The sequence below is a fragment of the Microcaecilia unicolor genome, chromosome 5, assembly GCF_901765095.1.
Source record: "Microcaecilia unicolor chromosome 5, aMicUni1.1, whole genome shotgun sequence".
NCBI lineage: Eukaryota > Metazoa > Chordata > Amphibia > Gymnophiona > Siphonopidae > Microcaecilia > Microcaecilia unicolor.
The window spans coordinates 256,743,300-256,769,172 of NC_044035.1; the positions used below are offsets into that span (position 1 = coordinate 256,743,300).

Here is a 25,873-nt window from a genome sequence, read left to right on the forward strand (position 1 = left end):
CTTATATGAGAGGAGTTGCATCCCCTTTATCATTTTAGCTGCTCTTCTTTGAACCTTTTCTAATTCCTAGCGGGATTTGATTGAACCATATGTAGGAAATAAGGTAGTGAGGGAATCTTTTAGCTCAGACCAGAAAGCGACCTCGTTGATTTTACCTCTGGTGGAGATGAGTTTGGAGGACATGTCCTTGGTTAAGCTTGACATACAGATATCAATGATGAAATCCAGTTGAATGTAGTCATGGCTTGCATTTGAATGAACTGATCAAGCTGTTGGGATAGGAAGTCATGAAATCTAACATATGGCCTTTTTCATGAGTTGCAACCTTGGAGAATGTAGTTAGTTTGCAGTCCTTCAGGAATGATTTGAATTGTGGACATTGGTGTTCACATCATTTTCCAAATGTAGGTTTAAGTCTCCCAGGAAGATAATTCTAGAAAATTGGGACACGGCAGAGGAAGTATTATCTATAAGTAGAGGTCCTGCATTGGACTAAGCTCCCGGAGGACGGTAAATGAGGAGTAGGGTGATTTGATTTGCGTCTTTTGAATCATCACAGAATTTGCACAGCATATATTCCAGTTCAGGGAAAACCTCATAACTAACTAAAAACACGTGGAAAAAAAAACTTCAAAATATAAGAACAAGTCCGCCACCTATTTTACCCTGTCTTTCAGAGTGAACATTACCATAACTGGGTGGATAGATGTGAGGCAATATCGGACTATCAGCTAAAGCCCAGATCTGAAGATTCTAGCAGATCCCCAAGTAAGAGAGCCTTGTTTCCCACAGACCTGGTGTTGATATAAATGACGGGGACAGGAGTGACTTGAGACTTGTGTTCCAAAGGAGAGACTTGTTTGGATAATTTCAAAAGGCAACAAGTTTTATTAGGCCGTCGAATGTTAGCCATTTGGTTCTGGTCTGTAACCATAGTAGTGTTCTGATGGTATATACTGGCACTGTCTAGCAGGCATTTGACATTACAGTTAGGATGTTTCTTAGTACAGTGTTTTCTAGACGGATTATAGATTATGGGGATAGGATTAGGCACTAAGTTATCTGGTAGGCTGCTGCCTGACATGCTCAAAAGGGCTAAGCAAATCCATGTGATCCACTTCATGGTGACAGCTTTTGGAACTAATTTAAGTCAGTCAGGTTTAGCACTCTTTATCAGTCCTAAATGGGTGCTGTTAACTTTAGTGTCCATTGTTACCGTAATAAGCCATGGGGGAACAGATTGATGGGAACATTGGACACTAAAGGGTTAAAGACTTCAGAACAGAGTCTCTCTGACAGTAGAAGCCACCGATGTTGAGGAGAGTTCATGGTGTCTCAAGAGCTCATAAGATGGGAAGGTGTGGATGTGCCATTGTGGCAGACTCCAAAATGATGCTTTGACTCGCTGTTATTAGGTATCTTTCAAGCTGCCATCCTACTACATAAATGAAGAGTGACCGACGTGCTGCTCATGGCCAGAACAGCGCAGCTGTTCTGCGCATGAGCGGCACGTCACACTCACAAGTCTCTCTGTACGTGCCGTTAAATCAGCATGGAGCCGCCGCTCACAAAACACAGCCCGACCCAGCTGCTTCCAGAGGCAGCGGAGGAGCCCGTAGTAACGGGGGGAGCACAGACCCTACGACCGCCCCTCCCCCTCCGTTCGTCGTCGCTACTCCAGCCAACCACCAAACAGGGGTTAAACAGAGGAGGTGCAGGTCCAACTGTGAAAGGTGGCAGCCGCAGGAAAATGCCGCTGGGGTGGAGAAGGCGCTCCTTCAGCTGTCTGCATTTGCTCCTGTCAGCCTTCCGATTTTAGCCTTTAGCTCTGCAGCTATGAAGGCATGCTGTTCCTTTCAGCTGCGCGAAGCCTCTAGCGTCCTGCCTCTTCTGACAGAACTTCCTGTTTTTGGGCAGGACGCTACGGCGTTTTGGGTGATTAAAAGGAGAAGCATGCCTGCAGCACTAAAGACAAAGCCGGAGGGCTGAGAGTAGCAGGTATAAGAAGAGAGAGAGCGTGGACTGGGGGGGGGGGGGGGGGGAAGAATGAGGGTTCAGGAGTGAACAGAGAGAGAGAGAAAGGGGACCACGGGGAGGGGTAGGGATTCAGGAGAGCAGGAAAAATTACTGGTAGAAGGAGGGCAGAGAGAGAGAGAGAGAGAGATGTTTGAGAGAGACAGATGTTGGAAATAAGGGATGAAAAAAACAAGGGAGACTGTGTCATGGAGTGGAAGGGAGAAATGGTGATCATGGAGGGCAGGGGAGAGAGACGGGGGACCACAGGGAGGGGTAGGGATTCAGGAGAGCAGGAAAAATTGCTGGTAGAAGGAGGGCAGAGAGAGAGAGATGTTTGAGAGGGACAGATGCTGGAAATAGGGGATGAAAAGAACAAGGGAGACTGTGGTCATACTGGAAGGAGTGGAAGGGAGAAATGGTGATCATGGAGAACTGATGGCCATGGAGGGGAAGTAAAGGGAAAAGAGGAGGAGACTGATCGGGAAGGGGAGAAATGGTGCCCATGGAGGGGAAGGGACCTGGAGAAAACAGAGCTAGGAGGAGATGGTCATACACACTCACACACTCTCTCTCTCTGAACTCACTCTCACACTCCTTCAGACAGGCGCACGCACACACACACACACTTTCTCTGTCTCTCACACACACTCTTGCTCTCACACACACACACTTTCACTGTCTCTCTCACTCTCACACTCTCTCAGACAGGCGCACACACACACACTTTCTCTTGCTATCTCTCTCACACGCGCACTCTCTCTCACACAAACACACACAAAATATTACCTCCTATACTTTTACAAGACAAACAGAAACAGGGAGAAATTTATCTTCTCCTTCCTTGACTCTCTCTCTCTCTTTCAGACAGATGCACACACACACACACACACACACACACTTTCTCTCTCTCACACACACACACACACAAAATATTACAACAATAAGGGAATTACATTTCACAAATAAAAAATGTTGCCTGTTTTAATGGGCTTAACGGCTTGCATTAACATATAAGAATCAATTGGTAACTCATCTTGAAGAATAGCAAAAAAATCGTGCCTGTTTTAATGGGCTTAACGGCTTGTTCTTCCATAGTCAGTCAAGCAACAGTAAGGGAAAGTTTAGAGCGTGCGAGAGGCCACAGTGTAGCTCTCATGTTATAGAACTGTCAATTTCCTTTGTTTGCTGTTTGAATCATGGTTATAAATTCATAGCTGAGCAGGACAGGTATTTGTAAGACAGAGGAGAATTATTGACCTTAAGCACTCCTTGGGCTCCTCTTTCAAGAAATGAGATTCAGACTCACACACTGAAGTTTTTCAGTTCTTTGTGATTCTTTTAGAACGGAAAGAAACCAGATGTAAACCTTTGCTACTTATACAAGTGGCCAACCTAACAGTAAATCATTTAAATTCTGTTCTCATTGAAAATCATTGTGATCAGAACCTTCTACTATAGTGCAAGAGCAAAGCGACCTAGAAATGCACCCTGGGTGGCAGGCCTCCAAGTGATCCTACCCTGCCCACCATGTCATGGCCGAGTAAGGGAGGCCAATAGATGAGGTGTCATTTTGGTGCCCCTGCCTCCCCCTTATGCCCTCCCTGTGTGGTTGCACTGGCTGCACATAGCTACAGGCCCTACCAAAGTGAATCCTGTTTTGTTGTGTCTGCTCATGGTGCTGTTCAGGATGGTTACTTTTACCTTATCTGCACACTTCAGGATATTTTTTAGTTCACAAACCCTGACTGGTATAACTTCAGAAAATACATGTATCTGAGAAATAAAGTTCTTGGTTCCCCTGTGGATGTACATATCTTATGCCAAACATCTTCTTTACCTACCTGTGCTGCTTCCCAGCCCCACTGCCTGTATTTGGGATCATGTGTGAATCGCCACATGTACCAATAGGTCTCTATCACCTCAGGGCGAAGTATATAATATTTCTCATTTTGTCGCACAGCCACAGCCTCTGCTCCACCATCAAATTTGAACGCTTCTGGGCCCAGTTTTAACACTAGAAGAGAGAGTTGTAAAAATGCAAATTTATAACCTGCATACGTGCTGAACAGTTCATTTTTACAGACTCTTCTTTCTCTCATATTGTTTTCTCATTAGAAAAGAGATTGGATTTTACATAGCATTTTTTCATATAAACTGAGAACAAAATGGTAAATGGAGTTCACTCGGAGGAGAGAAAGGTGAGTAGTGGAGTGCCTCAGGGATCGGTGCTGGGGCCGATTCTATTCAATATATTTGTGAGTGATATTGCCGAAGGCTTACAAGGTAAAATTTGCCTTTTTGGGATGACACTAAGATTTGCAACAGAGTGGACACCCCAGAGGGAGTGGAAAGCATGATAAAAGATCTGCGGAAGCTAGAAGAATGGTCTAACGTTTGGCAATTAAAATTCAATGCGAAGAAATGCAAAGTGATGCACTTAGGGAGTAGAAATCCACGGGAGACATATGTGTTAGGCGGGGAAAGTCTGATAGGTATGGACGGGGAGAGGGATCTTGGGGTGATAGTATCTGAGGACCTGAAGGTGACGAAACAGTGTGACAAGGCGGTGGCCGTAGCTAGAAGATTGCTAGGTTGTTTAGAGAGAGGTGTGACCAGCAGAAGAAAAGAGGTTTTAATACCCTTGTATAAGATGTTGGTGAGGCCCCACCTGGAGTATTGTGTTCAGTTTTGGAGGCCATATCTTGTGAAGGGTGTGAAAAAAATGGAAGGGGTGCAAAGAAAGGCTACGAGAATGGTATGAGATTTGCGTTGCAAGATGTATGAGGAGGGACTTGCGGACCTGAACATGTATACCCTGGAGGAGAGGAGAAACAGGGGTGATATGATACAGACGTTCAAATATTTGAAAGGTATTAATCTGCAAACGAACCTTTTCCGGAGAGGGGAAGGCGGTAGAACGAGAGGACATGAAATGAGATTGAAGGGGGGCAGACTCAAGAAAAATGTCAGGAAGTATTTTTTCACGGAGAGAGTGGTGGATGGTTGGAATGCCCTCCCGCGGGAGGTGGTGGAGAGGAAAACAGTAACAGAATTCAAACATGCGTGGGATAAACATAAAGGAATCCTCCTCAGATGGAAGGGATCCCCAGAAGCTTAGCCGGTGGTGGGAGGCAGGGCTGGTGGTTGGGAGGTGGGGATAGTGCTGGGCAGACTTATACAGTCTGTGCCAGAGCCGGTGGTGGGAGGCGGGGCGGGTGGTTGGTAGGTGGGGATAGTGCTGGGCAGACTTATACGGTCTGTGCCCTGAAAAAGACAGGCACAAATCAAGGTAAGGTATACACAAAAAATGACACGTGAGTTTATCTTGATGGGCAGACTGGGTGGACCGTGCAGGTCTTTTTCTGCCGTCATCTACTATGTTACTATGTATAAAAAGACAGAAAAGCACAGCAACCTCAGGGGTAGGAAAGAGTGAGACTATTTATGTTTTAGCATATCACAACTAAACGCAGTTAGGGGACTGATGAGGAAAACCTCTACAGGGTGACTGGTAACCACCACCAAGATTCCTGAAGCATTCAACTGGCACTAAATATTTACATTAACATTTCTTTTCTGGACTGGTATTACCCATCTCACTGTCAAAAAGACTATTTATGACATTCATATACCACAAAATAAAATGCAGGGTGATTAAGTTATTGTATGCTTTTAAGCATTATAATTAATGAGTACTGCTCAAAAAAGAAAATTGGTGAAATTATTACAATACAGAGACTGCAAGCTGAAGGAAAAAAAGGTTTCTATAGATTGCCCTATTTCTTTATTAGAAAATCCTGTATCTTGTACATATGTTCAATAAAATAAATAGCTAAAATCAAAGAGTTATGTACTCCTTTCTTATTACAAAAAAAGGAGATAAGATAAATACAGTTTTAATGATAGAAAAAGCACAGGTTTATATATTAAAATGTACATGGCAAGAGTGTTGTGAGTGACCAGAAAACACAGTTCTTTAGGTTTCATACATATCTGCTTTAATCACTAGTTCTTCTGGAGAAAGATTATCAGGAATGTCTAAAGCTCTGAGCAAGCACCATGAACAGCAGTGACACATTAATTTGTAAATACATATAGTATTCATCCAAGTAATCTTATGCATAAATTAAGTGGAAACTGCTATTTCACATACAAAGCTGACATCTGAACACGTTAAGGTTGTAGCTGCCCAACCACAGAATATCCTGCCAAGCTTGAAGTGACATGTAATTAACTCACACAGTGACTATGTGCACACAGATGACACCTGAATGCATTATGCCTTGCAAACCAAATGGAGCATTCAGGGGGACCATGGTGCATTCTGATTGGTTGCAGTAGCAGACGGTAATGATCTATTTTAGAGGTTTTCAACCTGGCCCTGAAGTATCCCCTAGTCAGTAGGGGTTTCAAGAGATCCAAAATGAAAATGCATGGAAGATACTGTTTAATTAATCTTAGCATTTAATTCCTTTTGTCAAGTATGATTACATCACTGCTTCTTGTTGTTAGTCTGCTTTGAATACTAAAACAAGCATACTTGGAATAACCAGCATGCATGAGCTATAGGGATATAGGGGGTACCACTTTTCTTTTATTAAATAAATCCATTTTGAGGCCAATAGGAAAATCTGTTCATCGAGCTTGCCCATTTGGATCTGTCACATGTTCCTTTCATTCATTTTTTATCTTTACTTTTATTCAATTTTTACAACTTTGTCTAATATATTTTGGGGAAAAAGTACACATATCCAATATACCCAATTATCAATCATCCCTTCAAGAATATTTTACAAAAGTTAGGATGGATAACCAAGTATTAACAACAATATCAGTCAACTTCATATCCAAGCATAAATTCCACTTTCCTATTACCCTTTCATGACTTGGTAGGGATATATGTTATCTGTGAGGCAATTCTGTCTGCTCTGCACATGCTTCAATTCTGCCACTGTTATGGGTTCTACCATCTCTAATGAAGTCTCTTTCAGAGATTTATACTTTCTCAGCTTCCTTTGAGCTTCCCTGCCTTTTATAAGCACAGTAGATATGCATATCGTGGGGTTTAATTTGTAAACACATGGAGCTACAATACTGAACACAATATAATTTCACTCCATTTGTTTCTAATTCACACATCTTGTAATAAGAATGCTCTAACCTGTCCTGTCATAAGATTCATGACAAGTATGTGCAATCTCTGCGCCGAGCTGCAGATAATGTCCAGCTTTATCATTTTTGGAACCATCAGCACCAAGTGCAAACATTCCACCAGCAAAGCAGGTGAGGTGACCCATCTTTCTCTCCAAGTGGCCATTCTTCCACTCCCCAACAAATACCAGACCCCCATTGGATTTCCTTATCAGGTGTCGTTCTATCGCCTGTAAGGAGAGAGGCACATATGTTTAAGCACTAGGAACATTTGGAAAGTTACTTCCCAGGTAGCAATATAATGCTGTATGGTACAGAAGCTGTGTTTTGAAATATGTATAAAGTGTGATAAAACACATGTATAGAGAGCCTAGGGTTCTACTATGAGGTGCAAAGACTGACACCTAAAGACTCTACTAAAATTATACACTTTTACCTAGCTCCGACTGGTTGCTAGAGAGGAGCATCTTCCACAGTTAGCAGTATATTAATCATGGGAGGAGACTTATTTAGAGAAGAACTTCCTGAGGTACAAAACCTTGTGCAGAATTCATATTGAGTACTGCGTTCAGTTACCTTAAGTACTGAGTTCAATTCTGGTCACTCTATCTCAGAAAAGATATAGCGGAATTAGAAAATGTTCAAAGAAGACATTTCTACATTCCTATTTCTTTTATTACTCCAATAATATTCAACTTATTTCTCTCCACCAATACTTTGTAATCCCAATTAATATGTAAGGCGCATTGAACCTGCTTTGAGAGGGAAAGCGCGGGGTACAAATGTAATAAATAAATAAATAAAATAAAAATAAAGGGGATGGAACTCCTCTCATATGAGGAAAGGTTAAAGAGGATAGGGCTCTTCAGCTTGGAAAAGAGACAGCTGAGGGGAGATATGATTGAGGTCTACAAAATCCTGAGTGATGTAGAACAAGTAGAAGTGAATCGATTTTTTACTCTTTCAAAAAGTACAAAGACTAGGGGACATTCAATTAAGTTACATGGAAACACTTTTAAAACAAATAGGAGGAAATATTTTTTCACTCAATGAATAGTTAAGCTCTGGAATTCTTTGCTGGAGGATGTAGTAACAGTTATTAACATATCTGGGTTTAAAAAGGGTTTGGACAAGTTCCTGTTGGGAAAAGTCCATAGTCTGCTATTGAGACACCTATGGGGAAGCCACTGCTTGACCTGGGATTGGTAGCATGGAATGTTGTTACTATTTGAGTTTCTGCAAGGTACTTGTGACCTGGAGTGGTCATTGTTGGAAACAGGATACTGGGCTAGATGGATCATTGATCTGACCCATTATATGTATTCAAAAGTTCTTATATTGTCTTTGTCTCCTTGCCTCCTTGGCTGAATAACCCACATGTGAGAAGAGGGCAATCTAGTCCAAAGTCTTTAGCCTTCAAAGTCCATGTAGTGATAACAGGCAAAGACACCTGATAATCCTAGTCATGATAGTTTGTAAAGAGACATCTAGGAACATTTACAGTTACAGAAGATGATTAAGCTCTGTGCTTTAAAGGAGATGGAGAAATTAGTTCTTACCTGATAATTTTCTTTCCATTAGTCCTTCCCACTATCCCCTGTGGGATAGTTGTGTCCATCACCCAGTAGATGGAGATGGAGAACTGAAAACAGAACTGAGACATATCTCTCGGTATCCAGTCCAGCTCCTCAGTATTTACGTAGACAAGCAGTAATGATAAACTCAGAATAAACATAACAACCTTAAACAACTTGTTAACCTAACACTAACCAGATGAGGAAATGTGTGTGGACCTCTTTCATCTCTGGATAACTTGCAGAGAACAAGAGATATGCAGGAAATACCACGCAAGATAACAGCCATTATTTGTTCTATTATTTTACACCAACTAAACATCTCAGAAACCTTAGGCAGGCCTCTGGAATAGTGGGAAGGACTAATGGAGAGAAAATTATCAGGTAAGACCTAATTTCTCCTTTTATTAAGTAGCTTCCCACTATCTCAGATCCTGTGGGATGTTTAAAAGTAATCTCTAGAATGGGTGAAATCCTGGCGCAGCTGTCCTGAGGACTGAAGCCCCAAAACTGGCTTCCGAGAGTGCTGCAATGTCCACCCTGTACTGCTGGGCAAAGGTATGCAGTGTCAACCACATCACTGTCTTGCAAATATCCACCAGAGACAGTAAGGTAGTCTCTGCCCAGGATGTTGCTGTACATCTCGTAGAATGAACCTGCAAGGCCTGAGGATCCTGCCTCCCTGGAAACAAATAAGCTGACGCGATAGTCTCCTTCAACGCAGCCCCATAATAATCTGGAAAAATCATGGGACTCTTTGTCCCCTGCGGACTAAGTGGTCACTTGTGCTGCTGGAAATGTCAGTGATGAGGCTATAAGGCACAGGGTGCAATGTGGCTGAGGATGTGGGTGTCGGTATGGGCAGACTTATACGGTCTGTGCCAGAGCCGGTGGCGGGAATAGTGCTGGGCAGACTTATACGGTCTGTGCCCTGAAGAGCACTGGTACAAATCAAAGTAGGGTATACACAAAAGGTAGCACATATGAGTTATCTTGTTGGGCAGACTGGATGGACCGTGCAGGTCTTTTTCTGCCGTCATCTACTATGTTACCTCCCCTCTCCCACCCTTCTTCCAAAGTTACATATATTGAGATCTTTGAGTCTGTCCTCATATACTTTATGACAAAGACCACTGACCATTTTAGTAGCTGTCCTCTAGACCAAATCTATCCTGTTAATATCTTCTTGAAGGGTGCAGTATCCAGACCATCACTTAAACCAGAGACTTACAAGAAGTACTATCATCTCCTTTTTCCTGCTCGCTATTCCTCTCCCTATGCACCCAATCAAACAGTGACCAATAGGGGTCACAAGTACCTGGCAGAATCCCAAATAGTAACAAGATTCCATGCTATCAATCGCAGGGATAGCAGTGGTTTTCCCCATTTCTATCTCAATAAAATTCACAGGGTCAACAATTTAAGAACATAAGAATAGCCATACTTGCAAAGACAAATGGTCCATTTAGCCCAGTATCCTGCTTCCAACTGTGGCCAATTCAGGTCACAATTACCTAACAGAATTCCGAATAGTGGCAAGATTCATGCTACTGATCCCAGGGAGCAGCAGTGGTTTTCCCCACAAGCAATGGCACAACATACAAATCAGAAACCAATTCTGAAAAGATTTTTAAAATAACAAGATTTTACAAAATCTCGTTTCATTGTGTGAAGTTTTCCCTCTACTTTTGCAGATTTTCTTTCTTTAAAGGTACTGTTTAGTTCAAACATTTATTATATTTTGTGCTAATGGGAAACAACAAACAGGGCTAAGACACCTAAACATACAGCAGCTTTCTGCACTACAGACAGGCTGCCCTCCCGGTTTCATTATACCAGCAGTGCAACTTTTTCAAGTACTGCTGCCCAGTACTTTTCATCCTATTAATTTCTGTGGCATTGAACTAGGACATCAAACAGAACAATCTGGTATGTGAAAGCAGTTGACCATAATTAGCTGATATGCACTACGGACAGGGTCTACTTGTGACCATAAGAATAGCTATACTGGGTCAGACCAATGGTCCATCTAACATAGTATCCTGCTTCCAACAGTGGCTGATCCAGGTCACAAGTACATGGCAGAAACCCAATTAGTAGCAACATTCCATCCTACCAATCCTAGGGCAAGCAGTGGCTTCCCTCATGTCCATCTCAATAAGAGACTATGGAATTTCCTTCAGGAACTTGTCCAAAGCTTTTTATAAACCCAGATACGCTAACTGCTGTTACCACATCCTCTGGCAACAAGTGCCAGAGCTTAACTATTCTTTAAGTGAAAAATGATTTCCTCCTTGTGACAAAACTGTGGGGTTTAAACCTATAACTTGTATTAATTATTCCTTGAAGTGTATTTCTACTACTACTACTACTACTATTTAGCATTTCTATAGTGCTACAAGGCATACGCAGCGCTGCACAAACATAGAAGAAAGACAGTCCCTGCTCAAAGAGCTTACAATCTAACAAAAAAATAAATAAAGTAAGCAAATCAAATCAATTAATGTGAACGGGAAGGAAGAGAGGAGGGTAGGTGGAGGCGAGTGGTTACAAGTGGTTACGAGTCAAAAGCAATGTTAAAGAGGTGGGCTTTCAGTCTAGATTTAAAGGTGGCCAAGGATGGGGCAAGACGTAGGGGCTCAGGAAGTTTATTCCAGGCGTAGGGTGCAGCGAGACAGAAGTTTGGCAAGCAGATGGTGCATGTTTATGTTGAAAATTGTTACAGGGAACAGACCATTCCTTCTTTTGTTAACACAGGTAAGAGGTAACCTGCAGTGAGATGTGGCCAGCTATTTTTAAAACTTGTTGTTCTGGGCTCTGATTGGCCCAGGAGCTCAATTTCATCTAGAATGTACTGGATTTTGCTCCAGTCTTAGCCAGGGAGAAAAGAGAAAAGGATATCTTTGCCGAGGCCCTGTGAAAAGTTATATTTGATAACTTGTGAGCAGCTATATGTCCTGATCTCCCCAGGTACTATTTAGATAGTAAACAAATCTTTAGTTAGTGTTATAATTGATCTATATTTCAATTATCTGTTACTGTTTGTCGACTGCACCTTTTGTTTATTGTTCTAATTTTTTTTTCATGACAATAAACATTATTAGTTTATTACTTCTGCTTGTCTGGACTGATTAAGAATCCTGGTTATTTGTGTGTTGAGTCTGTGAGTGCTTTCTGGGACCTGTGGAAGCACTGGGATTGTGGTCCCAGTAACCTAGAAATCACTGGGGATAATTTGAGAGCAGCAGACTCGCCCAGAGGTGGTTGGGACCCAGTCGGTGGGAGGAGGGCGCTAGTGTAGAGAACAAGCGGCAGGTGCAGGTGGACCTGAGCTGTGCTGGGGATAGACTCTCTAAGTGGCCACGGGGTGGTCTCAGACGGGTGGCTATGTGTTTTATGACACTTCTATTTGGTTTAAAAGTATTTCCATGTAGGGAAGAAATTACATAATCAGACAAGATGGATGCCTAAAGGCTAAGCTCTCAGCGACCCTATAAATAATCCTTCAAATATCAGAGCAATCCTAGTGAATTCAATACTTTTTTTGGTTAAGGGGAGTTTTCTTCTTGAGCAGCTTTCATAAGTATTAAATCAAAAACACCTGATTTCACTGGGTTTGCCTTCAAGGGCAACTCGGCGATGAGTCAGGTACAAGGCCCTCATCAGAGCCTCCAGCATCGCAACCTGAACTAGCTTCACGGACTTATTTACCATTCATGACTTGGCAGGTGATCTGGGGAGTGAACTGCTGGCTGAGATCCGTTCCTGGCTTAAAGAAATCAAATCAGATATGCAAGCTGTGCGGGAGAAACTTGCAGCACTTGGAGATGATCTGCATGGGGAGAAATGTGAACTTGTCCACCAAATTGAAGACGCAGAGAATCAATTAGACGAACATAAAGAAACACTTGCAGCACTGGATAAGAAGCTCTCTACGGCTTGCAATACCTCTCAACAGCTATTGGGAAAAATAAAGGATTTAGAAAATCAAAGCCGTTGATATAACTTATGCTTCAGAGGAATTCCAGAAACCTCTACCTAAAGAGATTGCGAGCTTAACTTGTTAGCACTTTGCTCAATGATGAGCAACAGAAAATCTCACTGGACTATTGGAATATGCACATTGGTCTTTAAGTGCTCCACTCACTAATCAGCCTAAGGACATTATCGCTGAAAGAAAAAGTGTTGCGTAAGGCTCGCCTGATGGACAACTTTCACTGGGATTCCTATACAATAGAAATTTATCAGTAACATCAGGACCTGAGACTGATAACCCAGTGTTTGCAAGCTCAAGGCATTTGTTACCGTTGGAAGCATCCATTTGCTTTGACCTTATACAGGGAAGGCAAGTTATGTCAACTTTGCTCCTTATGTCCCCATGCAGATCATCTCCATGAAAGAAGATCAGGACTTGGAGGTGATTGTGTCTGATGATCTTAAGGTGGACAAACAGTGTGATAAAGTCACCTCCAGGATAGTTGGGTTAAGGCAGTTTCAGTCTGAAATACAAGTCCCAGAAGGCATTGCAGGCAAGGAGCCAGAGGGGGAGATGAAGAACCCGGACTGGACTCCTAGCTGCAATCAGGGAAGACATGGGTGTAGGCTGGCAGGTTGTGTAGAGTGGCTGCCACTAGGTGGAAAGAGAGTTAGGAAACCCTGTGTGCAGGAGCTCAGCATTGGTCTCATTAGTTTAATGCTCAACTCAGCTGGTATGGGTGTGGAGAAGCTAATGAGTGGAGAATGATTGGTTGTGAAGGCGGAAGCCAGGGATTGATTAGGCAGGTGGGAAGGAGTCCCAGGGGAGTTGAGTTCAGTTCAGGAGAGAGATGCTGAAGGAGAGAAGCAGTTGCAGGCTGAAATCCCTTGGGCAGAGAGGTCCCTAAAGTATTTGCAGGCTGAAATTCCTTGGGTGAGAGAAAGTCCCAAAAGTATTGAATTCACTGTGAAGCTGATGCAGGGGAAATCCCTTGGGTAGAAGGATTCCCTAAAATATTGAACTCTCCTGAATGTAGAGGATAGAAGGTAGAAAATGCTACTTGGTGACTGAACTGTGATGATGAACTGAAAGAACTGTTTGTCTTGGGAATTGAATTACTGTTTATTGTGCATTGGATAAAGAGCCCAGACTGGAGCCTGTAAGCCTGTATTGAATCCTGGTATGTGCTATGCTGCTGTTGGAACTGTGTACTAGAAACCTTAAGATTGAAGTTACTGGTGGACATCTATTTCTTCATTGTACTGGGAGCCTGTGGCTGGAGGAGATTGTTCTATCCATGGCTGCACAAGAGAGGTACCTGGTTACAACAGGTAGAAAAGGCGACGGTAAAAGCCAGAAGGATGCTTGGGTGCATAAGTAGAGGGATGACCAGCAGGAAAAAAGAGGTGGTAGTGCCCCTATATAAGTCTCTGCTGAGGCCCCATTTAGAGTACTGTGTGCAATTCTGAAGATTGCACCTACAGAAGGATATAAAAAGGATGGAGTCGGTCCAGAGGATGGCTACAAAATTAGTAAGTGGTCTCTGTCATAAAAAAATGAAAGGACAGGCTTATGAACCTCAACATGTACATGCTGGGAGGGAGGGGATATGACAGAAACATTTAAATACCTCAGTGGTATTAATGTACAGGAGGTGAGCATTTTTCAAATGAAGGAAAACTCTGGAATGAGAGGGCATAGGATGAAGTTAAGAGAAAATAGGTTTAGGAGGAATCTAAGAAAATACTCTTTCACGGAGAGTGGTGGATGCGTGGAATGGCCTCCTGGTGGAGATCGTGGAGACAAGTACTGTGTCAGAATTTAAGAAAGCATGGGAGAGGCAAATGGAATTTGGGGGTTACTGAGGATGGGCAGACTGGATCGTGTTTTAATCTCTGCATCCCAGGCATCTATATCTGTAAATAGCATCTTTCTGAAATCACTATTTATACTTGTAACTGACCTACCCATGTAAATTCTGCTATTTATACATGTAGATTCTAAATTGTTTTTGTTAGTGTCCCGGCTTCTTAAATTTATGGTTAACTTCTTTCCACTATATATCAAGCATTAGGATGCAAACGAAAAAGTTTGTGTTATTTTCTCCGAGAGTGCTTCCATTGGGTTCAATGGACGCACTTGAGGTACTTTTTTCGGGGATAAGGGGGGGGGGGGGGGTGGGGGGGGAATATTGGATTGTTAGGGGGAGAAGCCAGGGTCTGGTTGCTATTACATGGCGAGGGAGAGGGGAGCTAGCTCTGTATCAATGTCTCCTTTTATTTCTGATTTATCATTGCTTCTTTACATTTGCTAACCCTTAATGTTAGGGGTTTAAATTTTCCATAGAAACGTCAGCTTATGTACAAAGAGATGCTGCATTGGAGGGCAGATGTGGCTCTGATTGATTCAGGAGACACATTTGCTCCCACAGCATGAACATCTTTGAATGCATCACAAGTACCTCATAGTTTACTTTTCCTCTAACACACTGCATAAGAAAACTGGGGGTGTTTGATCGCATTTTCAGCATCTCATATATGGGAAATCCGAAAAGTGGCTTGGAACAAAGGGGGCAGATACTTTTTAATCAACCTGAAACTGGGCTCCAGGGACTACACTTTGGTCATTGTTTATGCTCTCAATGAACCTACTTCTGCCTTTTGGGATGTACTTAATACACTGTTGTTAAACCATGTTGAAGGGAATGTTATTTTGGAAGGGGACCTCAACCTTACGACGGATCCAAAGCTGGATAATACTGGCCCTGCGATGCATTATGCTCGCAGTGCCAATGACCATTTGTGGAGTTTTGTAGCTTAATGGGACCTCCTTGATTTCTGGAGATGCCTTCATCCTTGCCGGAGAGACTATACTTATTACATAGTAACATAGTAGATGACGGCAGAAAAAGACCTGCATGGTCCATCCAGTCTGCCCAAGACAAACTCATATGTGTATACCTTACCTTGAATTTGTACCTGTCCTTTTCAGGGCACAGACCATATAAGTCTGCCCAGCAGTATTTCCCGCCTCCCAACCACCAGTCCCGCCTCCCATCAGCAACTCTGGTACAGACCGTATAAGTCTGCCCTCCCCTATCCTCGCCTCCCAACCACCACCCCCTCTCCCATCAGCGGCTCTGGTACAGACCATATAAGTCTGCCCTCCCCTACCCTCGCCTCCCAACCACCACCCCCTCTTCCCCCCAACTGCTCCGCCACCCAATTTCAGCTAAGCTTCTGAGGATCCATTCCTTCTGCACAGGATTCCTCTATGCATATCCCACGCATGTTTGAACTCCGTTACCGTTTTCATCCCCACCACCTCCCACGGGAGGGCATTCCAAGCGTCCACCACCCTCTCCGTGAAAAAATACTTCCTGACATCTTTCCTGAGTCTGCCCCCCTTCAATCTCATTTCATGTCCTCTCGTTCTACCGCCTTCCCATCTCCGGAAAAGATTCGTTTGCGGATTAATACCTTTCAAATATTTGAACGTCTGTATCATATCACCCCTGTTCCTCCTTTCCTCCAGGGTGTACATGTTCAGGTCAGCAAGCCTCTCTTCATACGTCTTGGAACGTATTACTCTCAGGTCTGTGGGACCTATTCCCATATAGATTACTGGAAGGGGCAGTCGTTTCTTATAAAAGAGCTGGTGTCCTCTCAAATCTATGCTCATACTTGGTCTGATCGTGCTCCTCTAACTTTAACACTGGTGCCGGACCCAGTGGGGATAAGTTATTGGAATTAAATGAAAGCCTTCTTGGGGAACCTGCTCATGTTTCTCAAAATCTGAGATCAAAGAATATCTCCAACTCAATGATATGGAGGGAATGATGTCTGATATTCTCTGGAAAGGGCTTAAATCTATATACTATGGGGCAAAATTCTCGCTCTGCAAGCCCATGTCACTCAGACAAAACTTTTAGCAGAACAGACCTTACTAGCTCACCCGGATATTCTGGAACATAAGGCTAAAATTCAAGGGTCTACCTTGTCTTTGAGAGCTCAGCTATATCGCCTATTCCTGGAAATTCAGGAGCTATGATTGTTGGAGATTGCAGAGAATCTGCAGAGGGTGCATCAATCTGATTTTGAATTTGGTTGCCACGCTAGTTGGTTATTGGCTTAAAAATTGAAGAAGCAAAAAGCGCATAACTATGTTCCTACTATCCAGGATGAGACTGGCATGGTCCATACAGAGAGGAATGTAGGGAGAAATGAGAGAGGAGAGGTAACGAGGGGTCATAGAGTGGATGCATTTAAAGGTCAGTAAGAGAAGTTTGAACTGTATATGGAAGCGGACAGGGAGCCAGTGAAGAGACTTGAGAAGTGGGCTAGTGTGGGCATAGCGATTCTGGCAGAAAATAAGTCGAGCTACAGAATTCTGGACAGATTGGAGAGGAGAAAGATGACTGAGCGGAAGACCAGTGAGAAGTAAATTGCAATAGTCCAAGCGAGAAATAACAAGGGTGTGAATAAGGGTTTTGGTGGTGTGTTCAGAAAGGAAGGGGCGAATTTTACTAATGATGAAGATAAAGCGACAGATTTTGGCGATTTGTTGAATATGAGCAGAGAAGGAGACAGAAGAGTCAAAGATGACTCCAAGGTTACGAGCCGAGGGGACAGGGAGGATATGAGAGCCATTAACAGAGATAGAGAATGGGGGAAGAGGGGAGGAGGGTTTAGGGGGAAAAATGAGAAGTTCAGTTTTAGCCATGTTTAATTTGAGATGGTGTTGAGACATCCAGGCAGCAATGTCAGACAAGCAGGCAGAGATTCTGCCTTGGATTAAGGTTGAGATTTCAGGGGTGGAGATGTAGATCTGAGAGTCATCAGCGTAAAGATGGTAATAAAAACCATGGGATGAGATCAGGGCACCAAGGGAAGATCTGTACTATTCTGTCTGGTTTCGTTTTACAATAGGTGAATTGATGTTCTAGTGCTCACTGTAGTTTTTAAGATGCTTTCCTTTTCCTTGTGTGACTCGTAGAAATGACTGCTTATGGTATGGTAGAATTGCTCTATAGGTCCTGAGTGTTTTGTATTCTCGGTATGGTTGGTTTAAGGATTGCAACATAGGTTCCGAATATGTATGTGGTTTATATTGCTGTAGGACAGCTGTTGGGCAGACTATTTATTAAAAATTATTTAGGATCCCCAAAAAAACTACTCACACCTATATATACATAGTGCCTACCCATATTAGCTCTGGGCCCACCCAAAATGTCAGGTCTGGCTACGCCACTGCTTTGAACCCTTTCTAATTCCACTACATCTTTTTTGAGATACGGCGACCAGAACTGAACTCAATATTCAAGGTGCGGACGAACCATGGAATGATACAAAGGCATTATAGTATTTTCTGTTCACCATCCCTTTCCTAATAATTCCTAGCACCCTGTTTGCTTTTTTGGCCACGCTGCACACCAAGCAGAAGATTTCAGTGTATTATCTACAACGACACCCAGATCTTTTTCTTGAGTGCTGACACCCAAGGTGGACCCTAGCATCAGGTAACTATGATTCGGATTATTCTTTCCAATGTGCATCACCTTGCATTTGTCCACATTACATTTCATCTGCCATTTGGATGCCCAGTCTTCCAATTTCCTAAGGTATTTCTGCAATATTTCACAGTCTGCAAGTGTTTTAACAACCCTGAATAGTTTTGTATCATCTGTAAATTTGATCACATCACTCATCATCCCGATTTCCATATCATTTATAAATATGTTAAACAGCACCGGTCCCAGTACAGATCTCTGCGGCACGCCACTGTTTACCTTCCTCCATTGAGAGAAATGACCATATAACCCTACCCTCTGTTTTCTGTCCAATAACCAAATCATAATCCACACCAGAACCTTGCCTCCTATCCCACGACTCTTTACATTTTCTTAGGAGTCTCTCATGAGGAACTTGATCAAAAGCTTTCTGAAAATCTACATACACTACATCAACCAGTTCACCTTTATTCACATGTTTATTCAAGCCTTCAAAGAAATGAAGCAAATTGGTGAGACAAGATTTCCCTTGGCTGAACCCATGCTTACTCTGTCCTATTAAGCCATGTTTGTCTACTTGTTCTATAATTTTATTCTTTATAATAGTTTCCACTATTTTGCCCATCACTGGTCAGGGTTACTGGTCTATAATTTCCCGGATCACCTCTTGAACCCTTTAAAAAAATCGGAATCACACTGGCCACTCTCCAATCTTCAGGTACTACAGATGATTTTAATGACAGGTTACATATTACTAACAGCAGATCAGCAATTTCATGCTTGAGTTCCTTGAGTACTCTTGGATGCAAGCCATCCGGTCCAGGTGATTTACTACTCTTTAATTTGTTAGTTTGGTTCAGTACTTCTTCCAGGTTCACAGAGATTTCTTTCAGTTCCTTCGCATCATCACCCTTGAAAACTATTTCTGGTACAGGCATATCTCTTACATCTTCTTCTGTAAAGACAGAAGCAAAGAACTCATTCAGTTTCTCCACTATGGGCTTGTCTTCCCTGAGCTCCCCTTTTGCTCCTTCGTGATCTAATGATCCCACGGATTCCCTCGCAGGCTTCCTGCTTCTGATGTACCTGAAAAAGTTGTTACTGTGAGTTTTAGCCTCTGCAGCAAGTTTCTCTTCATATTCTCTTTTAGCCTTCTTAATGCTTTGCATCTGACTTGCTAGTGCTTATGATGCTTCTTATTTTCTTCATTTGGGTACTTTTTCCATTCTTTGAAAGACAATCTTTTGGCTGTAATGGCCTCTTTTACTTCACCTTTTAACCACGCTGGCTGACATTTTCTCTACTTTCCACCATCGCATCTGGACTGGGCTTCCAAGATGGTATTTTTGAATAACGTCCACACCTGATTTAGAGCATGTTCTTTCCTGCCCGGCACCGCCATATTTTAAAAATGGAGGGCAAGACTCCTTGACTGTCCAGACTACTGTGGGAAGTCTCAGCCACCATTTTAAAAACACGGCGGTGCCAGTAGGCGAGAGAATAGCGGCAGCGGAGCGGGCAGGAAAGAACATGCTCCACCCTCCTTGCAGAGACCACTAGACTACCAGGGCCCTTCAGGTAGGACCGGGCAGCGGGGGTGTTGGCTGAAGCAGTAGGGAGGCAGCAGCATGGCATCAGGTGGGTTGGGTATGTCAGGCAGTGGCCGAGTGGGGGGCCCAGACCACTCTCAGTCCACCCCTGGGGCAACATATATTAGATATCTTGGAATCATTATTACTCCCACCTTAGCAGGTCTTTTTGCTGCTAATTTTCCTTCCAAACTGAGGGAACATTTTGCAGATCTTTTCTGCTAACCCTACTGTGTATCACACTAATAAGTGGGAGCGTTATATCTGGGTATCGTCTTGGAGCCTAGGCAATGGGAACTTTTATTTAAATATCTGTTAAAAGCCTCTATAGCCAGTAGTCTTGAGGAAAATAGTTATAAAACACTTCATGGCTGGTGCAATACTCCACAACACCTTCTTAAGATGTTTAAATATGGTACGGGGCAATGCTGGCAACACTGTAGGGTGCTTAGCGATATGTATCATATTTGGTGGTCCTGCCCTGTGGTCCAATCTTTTTGGACTGGTGCTCATCAGACCTTACACTAAATACAACTGGTTGCCTACCCCCTTAAAGTGGAGTACTGCTTGTTGCATGTTAAAACAGTGGTGTGGCTGGAATATAATAAGCTTGCTTCTTCATTTTTTTACAGCCTGCAAGACTTCACTGGCGACTTATTGGAAAAAGACTGACTTACCTACCATGGACATGGTACTCTGCAAACTAGATCATATTCATCAGATGACCAAACTCACTGCAATTAAAAATGATACTCTGGTCAATTTTCACAAAATTTTGGATATCTATCACACTTGGCGATTTACGGGTGTGCGTGGGGTTGCTCACTCGTCTTAATCCTCCCTTTTATTTTGGTCCCTTTTACTGGATCTGCCCTGTCCTTGCTCTGCTGATGCTTGCAGGATTGTTTTCTAGAATTCTTCCCCTGGCTTCTTGGGGGGGGGGGGGGGGGATGTTCCATTGGAGGTTTTCAGAAGTGTTAAATTATAGACTATGACACATAGAGGGGCATAATCAAACGGGGCACCCAAGTTTTAGGACGTCCTCGCAGGACGTCCCCGCAAAGGGGCGGGAAAACCTGTATTATCAAAACAAGATGGACGGCCATCTTTCATTTCGATAATACGGTCGGGTACGGCCAAATCTCAACATTTAGGTTGACCGTAGAGATGGTCGTCCTTAGAGATGGTGGTCCCCAATTTTTGGCGATAATGGAAACCAAGGACGCCCATCTCAGAAACAACCAAATCCAAGCCATTTGGTCATGGGAGGAGCCAGCATTCGTAGTGCACTGGTCCCCTTCACATGCCAGGACACCAACCGAGCACCCTAGGGGGCACTGCAGTGGACTTCAGAAAAAGCTCCCAGGTACATAGCTCCCTTACATTGTGTGCTGAGCCCCTCAAACCCCCCCAAAACCCCACTCCCCACAACTGTACACCACTACCATAGCCCTTAGGGATGAAGGGGGGCACCTACATGTGGGTACACTGGGTTTGTGGTGGGTTTTGGAGGGCTCACATTTACCACCACAAGTGTAACAGGTGGGGGTGGGGGAGTGGACCTGGGTCCGCCTGCCTGAAGAGCACTGCAGTACCCACTAAAACTGCTCCAGGGACCTGCACACTGCTGCTATGGAGTTGGGTATGATATTTGAAGTTGGCACAGAGGCTGCAAAAAAATATTTTTAAAGTTTTTTTTTTTAGGGTTGGAGGAGGTTAGTGACCACTGGGGGAGTAACGGGAAGTCATCCTCGATTCCCTCCGGTGGTCATCTGGTCAGTTCGGGCACCTTTTTAAAGCTTGGTCGTAAGAAAAAATGGACCAAGTAAAGTCGCCCAAGTGCTCGTCAGGGACGCCCTTCTTTTTTCCATTATCGATCGAGGACGGCCATGTGTTAGGCACGCCCCCGTCCCGCCTTCGCTATGCTTCCGACATGCCCCCATGAACTTTGGTCATCCCCGCAACAGAAAGCAGTTGAGGACACCCAAAATCAGCTTACAATTATGCCAATTTGGGTGTCCCTGTAAGAAGGACGCCCATCTTCCGATGTGTTGAAAGATGCCCTTCTCTTTCAAAAATAAGTCTGATAGTAATATACATAGTAGGTGACGGCAGAAAAAGAGCTGTACGGTCCATTCAATCTGCCCAACATGATAAACTCCAAAATGTGCTACTTTATATGTATACCTGACCTTGATTTATATCTGCCATTTTCAGGGCACAACTGCTTAGCTTTGTCTGCTCAGATAATGTTATGTATTTCTATACTTTGTTTACTGAAAAAGAAATTTAAAAAAAAGTATTTCCATGTAATTTCATTGAGTGTCCCCTTGTCTCCCTACTTTTTGAAAGAGTGAAGCTACTCATTTTAGAAGTTTAGAGCCCCTGTATAAACTGAGACATTCTGAATAATTCCGGTCAACCACTAACACTGTAGTCTCATGGCCTACAAGTACGTCTGTGACACCACTAGAGGGCACCAATACCATTATTACATAAAGGTTCATCTCTGGTTAGCAGTTGACAATTTAAGCGCCATTTCCAACCATGACAGAGCCTTTACCCACAAACAGCCCTCACTGACCTAATTTGGTATAATGGAATTAAAACGACAACAATATTCATGGTCGTAAAAGTTAATGAAATTATGTGATCTATATAATGCAGTAAATAATTCAAGTATCAGCACATTATGCTATTGTACATACATTTGATACCACCTTCCAACACTGAGTAACCTAGTAATTGACAGCAGAAAAAGACCATTTGGGAAAGCTGCAATTTTCCAGCTGGTGATTTCTGTTCTGTACCACACAGCCTTATTGTAAACTGTTGTGTTACACAGGAAGTTAGAAGACTGTTGTATTTGTTTTTTAAAAGCATGCTTAAATAACACATCTTTTTAAAACGTAAATGATAAAAAATAGTTGTGGCAATGGAGTCACCACAATCTGCCACATCTATTTTCACTCAGGACACTTCCCTTCCACCACAAAAATTTTGAAACATTACTGTTTTTTTGGTATTATAATCACCTCAATGGCATCATCATACATCCTCCTTGCCTCCGTGTCGGTTTTATCTGACATCAGCCAGGCTTTCAGTAAGTACTCATAAAAACTGTCCCCAAGTCCACCCACTGACGTGTGATCTGTGACAAGAGAAACAGGAAGTTTAATGGAACACAGATTAGAAGATATTACAGTCACTATCTGGGACATCTCATGTAATACTCGAATCCCACAAGTCCTCAAAAGCTCAGCAGGAATAGGCTGGGTTAGTATTTAGCTTGAAGACCTCCATAGCAACAGTACACAGCTTAAAGATTCTTTGGTAATTTATATGATAGTAAAGAATGATAATCTATGTCTTGAACCAGTATACTAGGTTGTATACTAGGTTGATTAACTAAACCAAAAATGGCAAGTCTCCTGTAAATGTCTTACCTTGGAACAAAAAAAGAAGCAAACTTTGATAAAGAAAATGCAGTCTTTAATGTTTCCAGGGATCACAAATAGGTCAATGTGTATCTTCTTGGGTCCGTGCAGAACCTATGTTGGTGGAATGTTAAGATTTGCACCAACTGGTACTATATGCCCCTGACGCAGTCTGTAATTTTGGTGAAACATAGCCATGTCAGGCATCTGATTGTGAACCCTGGGAGCATTAATACGATTCATTAAAGACTGCATTTCCTTTATAAAGGTCTGCTTCTTGTTTTTTGTTCCATGGTGGATATTGTGGGGTGATTTCCTTCTTTTTTCTCACCCCTGCAATGCTTTACCTCATGCTACTTACAATCTTTTTGTACATCTGCTACTTTTTTCCAATATATGGAGATGAGTTTTATCGTTTATTTTACTATACCATCACTTATTGTCAAGCAAATTAGAACAGTTTACAATTCAAACATTATAACAAAATCATAAAATAATAAATAATTTGAAAAATCCATTAAAAGATAGGAAAGGACAAACAAATCTTTCATTTCAAGAAAGCAACAAAGCAATCAGCTAATATAACAATCATACGTAACACAAAGCATACCTCCTTGGCCTCTGTTCAGGAACCTGTGCAGTCTACCATTTCAAAGTGCAACAGATTCAATTGGCAAAAGCTGCCCAATAATAAAAAGTTTTCAATACTGTGCGAAAAAGAGGGTAAGATTTTTCTAATCTAATTGGTTGTAGTAATGAATTCCACAATGCTGGGGATAGAAAATAAAAAGCTGGTTTACAGGTCGATTCCCGTTTAGACCTTGATAGTCGAGGTACTACACTATCTGTCAGTGAACGAAGAGTTTGAATAGGTGAGTATGGGATAGTTATAGCTGCTAGATAGGGTAGCATTATGAAGTGCCTTATGTGTCAACGTAAGAACTTTGAATTTTACTCTAAATTCAACAGGGATCCAATGGAGACAGTGTAAGAGTGGGGTAGCCCTGTCATAGCTTGAAGTCCAACAGATAACACGGGCCACAGTATATTGAACAGTTTCAAATTAGTCTTAGTGATACTGGCACAGACAATATTGCAGTAGTCATAGCATGTAGTAATGAAAGCATAAGATAAGATACATAAAGATTCTTGGTCTATTGAGTTTCTGATTGAATGCAGTTGACAAAGAGAATAAAAAGATTTTTTTGATAACATCAGAAATCTGACTGCTAAAGGAAAGGGTGGAATCAATGATCATGCCAAGATATCTAAAGGAGGGTACTGGAGTGATCTGTTTATCAAACAGTATCAGGATTATTGATAGTACTGGACTATGACCTGTTATCCAGGAGGCTAGTGTGTTATCTGGGTTAAGAACCAGACGACGATTGGTAAGCCATTAATTAGTGAAATCAAGTACTTTGATTTGTCAGACAGCGCTATATAAATATTAGGGACGTGCATTCATTTGAAACAACATTAATGACAGGAAAAACCAGAAGTTCGTTTTCATCCTGTATCAAAGCAAGTACACAGTCTTTCTAAAGAGTATGCACTATTTCTGATATTGTACCTGAAATGAAAAATGAACAAAACAAAAAAAAAAATCCCACAAACGACACAGGAAATTAAATAAAATGAAAAAGTTTGGCCTGTGCACCCCTAGTAAACATTGAAACCCATGAATGCATATACAATATATTATGAGGCAGTAAACAATGAGAGGACAGTCTGCCAGGAAAGAGAAGGGTGGGAGAGAGAGCGTGTCACGGTGGGGGTATAGGTCACTGGAGAAATTGGTAAGGGTGGGGAGGGGCTGGTTATAGGAGCGAGGTGAGGTGTGTGCACCATGGAGATAGGATTTGATGGAGAAAGTTGAAGATGTGTGCACTACAAGATAAGGGTCATTGGAGCTAGCTGGGGGAGTGTGCCACTGGGTTAAGAAGTCACTTGAGAAAGGTGGGGTGAGGTATGGGTCCCTGGAGGAAGCCAATGGGTGTGCTATGGGAGTGGGGATCACTGGAGCAAGCTAGATATGTGGTTGGAGAGAAGAATGAAGGAGAGGTTAGGGTATGTGTATGAAGAAACAAGGTGAGAGTGTATGCTGGGGGGGGGGGGGGTGGAGAGATGGGATTGTATGCTGGGGGAGGGGAGAAGTGGGGATATATCCTGGGGGAGAGAAAGGTGGTATAGGGGTATGTGCACTGATGGAAGAACCATGGAGACAAGTAGGATTGGGGGTTTTGATGGGAGCTGGAGGAAGACAGAGAACTGAAGGGTTAGGGGGGGCAGAGAGGGGTGGAGTGAGAAAACTGCAGTTGAAGCAAGAGAGCTGAGGAAGGTGGTGCCCTGAAAAGGTGGAGGAGATAGGGATATTAGATCTTATGATGGGAGAATTCTGCAAAAAAAAAAAAAAAAAAACCCCAAACCATTACAAATAAAGTATGCAGAATTTTGCCAAACTGTAAAATACAGTGCACAAAATTTTCAAGATTCTGCATAGAATTCTTCAGGAGTAGCAGTTTTAACAATGTTGGCTCATGTTACAATGTGCTCTGATCTTTCTGAATCTTCATGAAGGTCAGCTTAACTAATTCTTTTATTCCCTGGGTGAAGGCAGT

At 42.7% G+C, this 25,873-nt stretch overlaps 1 protein-coding gene across 2 annotated transcripts in view; it reads right to left on the reverse strand.

Moving 5' to 3' along the window:
• The window catches only part of MAN1A2 (mannosidase alpha class 1A member 2), a 488,967-nt gene that overhangs the window by 38,252 nt on the left and 424,842 nt on the right, over window positions 1–25,873 (reverse strand). For both annotated transcript variants that reach the window (XM_030204025.1, XM_030204024.1), the window contains 3 exons: window positions 22,851–22,966; window positions 7,178–7,397; window positions 3,858–4,030 (listed from right to left, as the gene is read on the reverse strand). In XM_030204025.1, coding sequence (XP_030059885.1) covers window positions 3,858–4,030; window positions 7,178–7,397; window positions 22,851–22,966 — 509 coding nt within the window. The remainder of the gene's footprint in view (window positions 1–3,857; window positions 4,031–7,177; window positions 7,398–22,850; window positions 22,967–25,873) is intronic.